The following is a 9515-nucleotide window of genomic DNA, read 5'->3' as shown; positions in this document are numbered from 1 at the left end:
CAAACAGACTGAACCACTGACCGCCACCCTCTTGGCCCAGGCATTCAACCAGTTTTCCATCCACCTCACTGTCAGCTCATCCAGCCCATTCTTTAACAGCTTCTATATGAGGATTTGATAGGGGGACAGTGTCAAAGGCCTTTCTGAAGTCCAGGCTTTTCTTTGGCGAAAGAATTTCAGAAAACAATTATAGAACGCCTTAGGAGCAGCTTATCACCATGCAAAGACCAGGAAAGTTTCCATTTTCAGGAAGCTGGAAATAGGCATCCATAACCAGGAAAATGGTTGCAGGTGGCCAGAGAAACAGAAGGCCAGATGCTGAGGTAGGTCCAGAGCAGCACCTTCCAGTAATACCCACAGAACCACAGAATGGTTGAGCTGGAAGGGACCTCTGGACATCACCTAGTCCAAACCCTGGCTCAAGCAGGGCCAGGACCATGTTCAGGTGGCTTTGGAATATCTCCAAGGAGGAAGGCTCCACAACCTCTCCAGGCAACCTGTTCCATTGCTCAGTCGCCCGCACAGTAAAGAGTTTCCTGATGTTCAGGCAGAACCTCCTGTGTTTCAATGTGGGCAAATGTCCACTGGGAGTTCCACAATAATTATAGTGAATTAAAGCAAATTTCAAAATGAGGATGAAACTTTCCTTGATGAAGTAGGAAATGGACTATTAGATGTGTATGAAATTCGATGTTTCCGGAAAAGGACAGCACCAGAGACAGGGATAGCATCTTGGTCCCTGCTTCTAGGGCAGTTCTCTCCCATGGCCAAGCTGTAGCTGTTTGGTCCCAAGGGTAAATGAGATGTGTGTCTGAGTGCCCACCACTGCCATCAGTGTCTGCCCTTTGCAGCAATATCAGTGTGAGGAAGGGAGGAGGTGAGTTTTATAGTCCTAAAATCCATATAAAATGCAATACAAAGACAGTCGGTGCCTGTTTAGAGCTAGATTGACCAACCTGTGCCTTGCTCTGAATTTCTGTGCAGGCAGAAACCAAAGTGGAAAGCTGTTTAAAAATAAATAAATAAATAAATAAACAACAACAAAAAACTACCAACATGTGTTATGTCACATTTATTTCTGTGGATGTAAAGGATAAATATTTCCATCTGAATCACCTTTCATCTCTGCTAGGAAGCACAAGCACAAACAGCACAGGGGCACTCATGGCTGCTCCAGCAGAGGCCTGGTGCAATGGGAACTCTAGCAAGAAATGTCTGTTTCTCAGGGGTTTCTTCAGGTGGTCCTGCTGAGCTTGACGTTTTAAAGCCAGCTATTAGCAGGGACATGGCCAAGCTCTGGCATGCCATCAGCCAGGCACAAGGTGAAATGTGCCAACGTGGCAAGAGCTCTACTCCTACCCTCCCATGCTCCAGCCCTTGTCCACCTGTCCAAAAGGCCAAGGGGCAGACCTATCCTTCAGACCTGAGCTCAGCAGGCTCTTGGACTTTCTTTTTAAACAGAATCCTATCAGATTTGCACAAAGCAGGCTGAATTTTCCAGGGAAGCACTGGCACACCCCTGTCCAAAGCTCCCCTTCTCCTGGCTATGCTCACTGCCTGTCTGTATCAGGCTACTCCGATGGATTTTTCTCTCTTTCTTACCCTTCCCTCCTGAGATCTGCCTCACCAAGGGTTCCTGTGCACTGATGGGATGAAATGGGGAGACAACAACCCCACACAACCATTGTCATGGTGCCTGTGAAATCAGTGTAGTGTTGCATATCCTGGATGTTAGACCCTGGAAGTCTGCCTGTTCCTCAAGCTATGGCTGGGCCAACAAATATATCTACTGGTCTGCACAAAGTACAGTGACTTTTACCCAGTATTTTTTTTTCCTTAGGTCTGTTGAAAGCACATTCAAGTGGTGTCCTCTCACTTGCAGTAAAAATCATGCACAAATATGCTGCTACTGAGTAACACTTCCTTTATTTTTCATTCTGAATACAGAAGAGCACTGGTAGGTTAGTTACTTATTACAAAGCTATTAGTTAAAGCAAGTGGATTCAGAGATCTCCCTGTCTTTTGTCTGTAGCCCTGGGAGAGAATATAGTCCTGCTGAAGTTACACGTGTGTCATGGGAGGAGAAATTATGCCTGAAAATCAGTGTTCAGAAAAACTGAGATATTTTATGATTTTGCACCTATCCAGATGTAGGAAAACTGTTTAAATGCTCGATTGTTTTTGCATAAACAGGAGTACAAACACCTGGGGGAAAATAAATAAATAAATATTTTTCTCTCAAACAAAATCCTTATACTCTAAAACCACCTTTTTAAATCCACATCTCAATTCCTTAGAGAAGTGAGTTTTTCAAAACAGCAGAATAGTAAACTGTGTTTGTCTTCAAGTGAGCACTTTTGAGTTTGCAAATTGTCAAAAGCTGAACAAGACAAAAGGGAATCAGTCCAAAGCCTTCTCAGGCCAGCTTCGCAATCAGCACCAGAAGAGGCAAAGTCATGCTTAGAGGATCAGTCAGTGTGCCTACGGCGAGGACAAGAGCCTACTGCACCAGGTCTCAGACATTCACCTGCTGCTCCTCGAGGAGTGGCTCGTGTCTCCTCTGGGAGGGTTGAGAGCTTTGTCCACTCTTGCTTCTGCATGATGCTGAATTTGCAGCATTAAAAGTTAAACCTAGATGCTCCAGCCAAGCCTTGCAGTGCAGCCTGCGATGCCCAGCGAGTGCAAAAAGTGTCACATCTGCAAGAATGAATCATTTGCCTGGAAAAATGTATGGCTATTCTTTTGAAAGCAGCAAGGAACTACCAAAGGAAAATAAATAAATAAATAAATAAATATTAGCAATAATCATTCCTGTAACTGAAACTAGATCCTGGACAAATATTTGCATTCCTGATGATGAAGCTTTTCTTCAGAGATTTCCAAAAGGCATTTTTTAAATCTTTATTTCGCAGACTAAAAATGATGGGGCTCAGGAAAGGGGTGAAGACAGTATAAGACACATCAATCAGAACACTAGCTCCTGCAGCACGGGGTGACTGGTGTTTCAAATAGATGACAGAGGCACAACCGTAATGCACCACCACTATGGTGATGTGGGAGGCACAGGTGGAGAAAGCTTTGTGCCTCCCCTTGGCTGATGGCATCTGCAGGATACAGCCAAGGATAAAGGCGTAGGAGAGAAGGATGAACAGAAAGCATCCCAACAAGGCAGTAATGCAAAAGATGCCAACTACAGTGCCAACCAGCTCTCCACCAGCACAAGCCAGCTGGAGTATGGGGGGCACATGGCAGAAGAAGTGGTCAACGTGGTGGGACTGGCAGAATGGTAACTGGAACACAGCACCGGTCACCAGCACCCCCAGGAGACCACCGCCTGCCCATGAGGCAGCCACCAGCTGGGTACAGGCTCGGGAGGTCATCATGGTGCTGTAACGCAAGGGCTGACAGATCGCCACGTACCGGTCATATCCCATCACTGTCAGGAGGAAAGAGTGCGTGAATCCAAACATGAAGGAGAAATGCATTTGTGCAGCACAGCCCAGGAAAGAAATGGTTCTAGTTCCCGGCACTAATCCAGACAGCATCTTTGGGATGATGGAGAAGGTATAACAGATTTCTGAGAAGGATAGAGCACTTAGAAAAAAATACATGGGCATGTGCAGCCTCTGATGCAGCCTGATAACAAACATTATCGCAATATTTCCAACTAGGGTCACCACGTGCATTAGGAAAAACAGCACAAACAGCACGGCCTGGAGTTTAGGAAAGTGGGAAAACCCAATAAAAACGAACCCTGTTGGAACGGTTTGATTCTCCCTTCTCATTTGTGCTTTGTCTGAGAAGAGCACAAGAAGAGCAATATTTTAACAGCACCAGCTGTAGCCTGGTGTGAGGACGGCAGTGGTGAAGATTTTGAGCATTCCCCTTTTAAGGCTGAATTTCTCTCTGCACTCTCAATCCTATGCCGAGCACAGCACGCCTTTTTGTTCTCCACTGCTGCTTGCCTTCAAGGGTTGTGCTGCGTTAGCTAAAGGAGTACACTGGCCCCTCTGTGTGCAGCATCACTGATTGCAGCTGGAAAGAACAAGAAAGAAAAGAACAGAAGTGGCATTAGTTCCTCAGCAGGCTTAGGGCACGCTGCACACATGGGAGAAGTGAGGATTTCTTACTGGCATTCATCCAGGGAGGAGCAGAATTGAACCCTGGCCACCATGGGCTGCAGCTCCAAGGGCTTTGCATGGACTGAGAGGGATGAACCTACGTGCAGACACCTCAGGCAGACAGCTCACCCTCCCTCCCACTCTCTCCTGAGATGTTTTGACCTTGTTCTCTCCTAGGATCTGCACCCACTGTAGCTGACCATGGATCTTGCTGGAGAGGGCAAGGGTAGTCGCCTGACTTATCCTGAATTGTAATGAAAGTGTCTTTCATCTCATTAGCAGATCTAGGCATGGTGTGGGGAAGAGCAGCACGTTCAGTACTCCCACAGGACTCTAGGAGAGTCAACCGAGCTATATCTTAAGGGGAAACTTGTCTCACCTAACTCTGGATGTCCACCATTTGCGCATGTGTCTTTTTCTCCTAGATGGGAACAGACATTTCTTGCAATGACTTGTCTGATCACATCAGTCTTTTACCTTCAGAGGGTGTGACCCACACTGCTCCAGGGGTACTCGTGCTCCAGGAGGTGTAGCTCAGGGGATGCCTAGAGACATTTGGGGTGCTGGAAACTGGGGAGATGCCGTTTGATATGATGGCCTTGGAACTGTAGGGATACCTTCCTAGAGCTGTGTTGTTTCAAGGTGCCCCCCTAACATGGATGGCATGTGTGGGGTGGTCTTGATCTCAGTGAGAACAGTGGGATATTACCCTGGCTTCTTAAAACAAGGTCTGACCCAGGCTTTAACACAGGACTGCACCTGCACTGTCAGCTCCCAGCTCTGTCCCGTTCGCTGGACAGTTTGCACTGCTTGACTTTTTAATGCATCATTAACCACAAGTCAGTGCAATCCCGGATCAGACAAGAGGGAGCAAGAAAGGGTGAGGAAAATACCTTTAAAACTTCCTCCAAGTCAATGTCTCCTCCTGCTGCTTTTGACCCGTCGGCTTCAGGAGGAAGAGGTGTTCGCTGACCTTCAGCAGGACACTGCCGCCTGCCCAGGCAAGCATCTCCCTGGGATACCGACGAGGAGGTGATGAGCACTCGCTCTCCCAGGAAGGACGGATGCACTGCACCACACTGCAGCCCGTCAGCCCCGTGATGATCCCGTGTGCCTGTTCTCTCAGTGCCCAGCCACAATCATGGCTTTACGGAGGGTCTTAAATAGCTTGTGGGCACCTCCAGTGGATTGAGCACCGTTATCCAGGGCAGGATTCTGCCTGGCTCTTACCTGCAGGCAGCGCAGGTGCCAGGCTGGCAGCGGGGGCTGCAGATCTCCTTCTCTCTTGGTGCAGAAATGTAGGGATGATTAGGAGCTCTGCCCCTGTCCCTCTTCCCCACTGCGAGCCTGGCACTGGGGTTTGAAGAAACAGTCTGGGGAGGTGGAGACACGGCTCCCTCCTTCGTGCCTCCTGAGGTGAAGCATCCCACAGGAGGCCACATTGTCACGAATCCCAACATGTAGCCAAACAGAGGTTGGTGCTGTGCAGCCCTGGATTTTTAAGCAGCAGTTAAACGTCTGCATGGGAACAGAATCTGGAGCTCTCCTCAGAAAGAAGCACAGGACTGTGCTCGAATAGCCCAGCTCGGAGGTGCCGTCCCCCATTTCTTGCCGTCTCCCCAACCCCTCATCACACAGAGCACCGGGCACTCTGCCTGTAAGGCCCGGGTCTCTGGGGTGGCACAGGGCCACTCCTTGTGTCTGAGGTAGTTTAATACTGCGTTTTAGGACTACTTCTGAAAAAAACGCAATAATAGACCCAAATCACAAGGGGGTTTCTCACAGCTGTTTGTCTGGGCAACTCAGTACTACAGTGGAAATCTGTGGATGGGCAGGAGATTCAGGCCTCTTCAGTTTCCCTCTCCTGGCATAAGGTTAGGATTCAGCTCACCTAACTCCAGAAGTCTTGCATGGAAGTATCTCCACCTGGGCTAGATCCCCAGGTCCTCAGACAGGTGGGAAGGCCTGAGCAAGGGACCATGGGGCACACCTCTCTTCGTTCCACATCACGGTAGGACACGGAGGACCTCATGTCCCTGTGCTGACTGTGTAGAGCATGTCAGTGAAAAGCTCATAAACAGACCACATACACAGAACAAGCCTCTGGACAGATGGCCTGATCACAAATACCTCCAGTATCAGCAAGAATATCTGCTCAAGCTCTCTGGGACTGGGTTTAGTTATCTAGTGCTCTGCTAGGAATAGGACATCCTGACAGCTTCTCAAAGGTTGTCGTAGAATCACAGAAACACAGAGTTGGAAAGGACAACCTTCCAAGATCAAGATCAAGATCAAGATCAAGTTCAAGATCAAGATCATCTAGTCCAACTGTCCTCCTATCACCAATACTACCCACTAAGCTACTAAATCATATCTCGTAAGACCAGCTCCATTCCAGCGAGTGGTCCTTGGAAGGTGCATTCATCACTACGCCACCTTTACCATAGACTCCATGGACAAATGACAGTATTGCTCTGTGAACACCCCCCCGCCCAAACCTGCAGGACAGAGCTGCAGGGGGTGGCTGGGGCTCCCAGTGCTGAGAGGGAGCTGTAGGAGCTGGGCTGAGCTCCAGTCCTTCCCCTAGAACCACAAGAAATGGATTCCCCAAAGAGATGTATGAGATCTGGGCCATTGCTCATGAACAGTCCCTCTACAAATATCTCCCTCTGTCAAAAATATATAATGGGAACAAGCATGCCGAATGCACATGTGGGGTGCCAGTCTTTTTTAGGAGTGATACAAAGAGCTGGGGAAATATGTGTCATCACAGCATGCAGAGAGCAAGTGGTTCTTCCTGAGCAGCCTCCGGCTGGGTCAGCAAGAGCAGCACTGGACTGTGATGCTGTTGGTTAGCCCCAGTAGGCAGCTAAGCTCCACACAGCCACGTCCGGTGGCACTGAGGACAGGAGGAAAGCAACAAAAGTTGTGCGTTGAGATAAAAATTATTAAGCAAAGGAAAAGTGGAAGAAGAAGGAAACACAGCACCATAGAAGCTGCTGTGAAGACAATGAAGTCCTTCCCAGACAGACTCAGTATAGAAGTGTTGCAAGATTTTGTCACATTTACAAATGGGTAACACTTAAATCTTGGAATGGGTAACACTTGAAATCTTTCATAGAGCAAATCATTCCAGAATCAAGTTTTATTTATTCATTTCTTTGCTTAGAACTGTTTGCTTATTCCCCTGGTAAGAAGTTAGTCTGGTAGATGGCCCTGGAACAGGTTGCCAGAGAAGCTGAGGATGCCCCATCCCTGGAGGTGTTCAAGGCCAGGCTGGATGGGACCTTGGCCAACCTGATCTAGTGGGAGATGTCCCTGTCTGTGGCAGGGGGGTTGGAGTTAGATGATCTTTAGGGTCCTTTCCAACCCAAGCCATTCTATGATTCTACGATTCTATGAATGAAACGGCATTAAACATCTTGTTGAGAAGCAGCATCCAACAGCTGAGTCTCTGGACCAGAGAACTGACATTCCCATTAGCTGTCTGCAGCTGGGGGTGTCTGTCTCTAACCTTACTTTAAGGTTAGAAACCATGTGCTCCTGCATTTGGAAACTGTGTCCCCCATAGACCATTGCCCTTCACACTTGGTGTTTGTTTTCTGTCAGTTTCAGTGACAGAAAGAAATTACAGTTAGAAATCCTACGGCCCACAGAACCACCAGGGATGAAAGTTGGCTCCAAACCAGCGGGATTCGCTGGGTCAGGGCTTTGTTTTGTCCTCTGCTGCTGAGTGGAGGGAAGGATCATGACATCTTACGGGATCCCCCATGGCCTCAGGGCTGCCCATGGCTGCAAATGGGACCCCAGAAGGGACCATCCAAGGCATCACCTTCTTGACCACCTTCTTGGTGGCTGAGATGCCTCTGGCGGCCTCCCTCAAGGCCCATGTCCCCCAGTGTGGTGGAAGGTGCCACAATGCTGGTGCCAGCCAGGCAGAGCAAGAAATCTCCTATGTCGCAGCCAGCATGAAGCAAAGGCAGCTGCTCACGATGAGTGTGTAGCAAAAGAACCAAGATGAGCTGACTGTCTCGTGTACCATCCCACAGCCTCCTGCGATCATTCCCACAAAGCCAGAATCAAATGGCCCTGTAGGACTGGGTCTGCCCTTGAAGCTGATGGAGCCCTGAGCAGGGCTCAGGCTGGGGAAGGCGTTTCCAGCCTCTTACCTTCTCCACAGGTGTGGTGCCCCCAGTGGGACACAGAGTGTCCTAGCCCTCGCTGCCAGCACCACTGCCTGGCAGGAGCTCAACCCGTGTGCCAAGGACTAGGAGGGGTCCCTGAGCAGCCCCTGCAGAAGCAAAATTATCTGAGGAACCATTCTGCAACTGCATTATTGAAACCATTAACCAGGCCTCAATGTAGGAAGACATTAAACAAGGGAAGGACTTGGCTGGTTTGATTTCGATTAACAGAAAGGAGAGGTTTTTCCTTCTGCAACCTGTTATGTTCTTGCTGTGCGGGTGAAATCTAGTTCCTTCACCACCTCTAGCTTGAATCATTTTTGCAGGTGCTTCTTCCTTATGCAATCCTTTTTTTTTTTCTGACTTAACATGGACTCAAGTTGCTGTTGATGGTGCCTGATTTTCACAGTGCCATTTGTAAAGCACTCCACCAAAGGCCACCAGAAGTTCCCAGGTACCTCCTGGGGTTGTGGCACCCTGCCTGCCATTCTCCACTCCATCTCCTATTTGCTGCGTGTGGTCAGGGCAGTATTGCTCCAGCGTGTTCTGATTCTAGACCCACAAAAAAGTGAAGGTCTAATAGCTTAAAAGAAAAACACTGAAGCAACAGGATTACATATAAGAATATCCTCTGTGTGGGGAAATGCTGGCACAAAAAGGGATCTCTATGACAAGCAGCTGCAATTTTGCCAGGTTAAATCCAGACAATGCAAGACCCCACAACCTCGCTGGGCAACCTGTTCCCCTGTTCCATCACCCACACAGTACAGAAGGATTTCCTGATGTTCAGGCGGAACCACTTGTATTTCAGTTTGTGCCCACTGCCTCTTGTCCTGTTACGGGGCACCACTGAGAAGAGCACGGTTCCATTTTCCTTGCACCCTCCCTTCAGGTATTTGTATATATTGATAAGATCCACCCTGGGCCTTCTTTCTTTTAAGCTAGAGAGTCCTATATCTCTTAGCATGTCATCGTCTTAGAGGCCCTTCGTGAATTCTCTCCAGTAGCTCTGTCTCTCTTGTACTGGGGAACCCAGGATATCATTGGCCTTCTTTGTGGCAAAAGCACACGCCTGGCTCTTGTTCAGTTTGCTGTCCTCCAGGACCCCCAGATCCCTTTCTGTCAGGCAGGGAGACAGTGACAAAGGCCTTCCTCAAGTCCAGGTAGACAGCAGCCGCTGCTCTTCCCCTCGTCCATCAGGCCGGTCATT

At 48.7% G+C, this 9515-nt stretch overlaps 1 protein-coding gene across 1 annotated transcript; it reads right to left on the bottom strand.

Annotated features, from left to right (window-relative positions):
• Positions 1–2795: 2795 nt before the first annotated feature.
• LOC118261162 (olfactory receptor 10H1-like) lies at positions 2796–3785 on the bottom strand. The gene has a single exon (XM_035571852.1). The coding sequence runs from the start codon at positions 3783–3785 to the stop codon at positions 2796–2798; it is 990 nt and encodes a 329-aa protein (XP_035427745.1).
• Positions 3786–9515: the final 5730 nt, after the last annotated feature.

Source organism: Cygnus atratus, unplaced genomic scaffold (assembly GCF_013377495.2).
Source record: "Cygnus atratus isolate AKBS03 ecotype Queensland, Australia unplaced genomic scaffold, CAtr_DNAZoo_HiC_assembly HiC_scaffold_220, whole genome shotgun sequence".
Lineage (NCBI taxonomy): Eukaryota > Metazoa > Chordata > Aves > Anseriformes > Anatidae > Cygnus > Cygnus atratus.
This window is presented reverse-complemented; position numbering and strand designations above follow the sequence as displayed.

Excerpts from the sequence above, each read along its gene's own strand:
- LOC118261162 (XM_035571852.1), bottom strand. The coding sequence starts at position 3,785 with ATGAGAAGGGAGAATCAAACCGTTCCAACAGGGTTCGTTTTTATTGGG.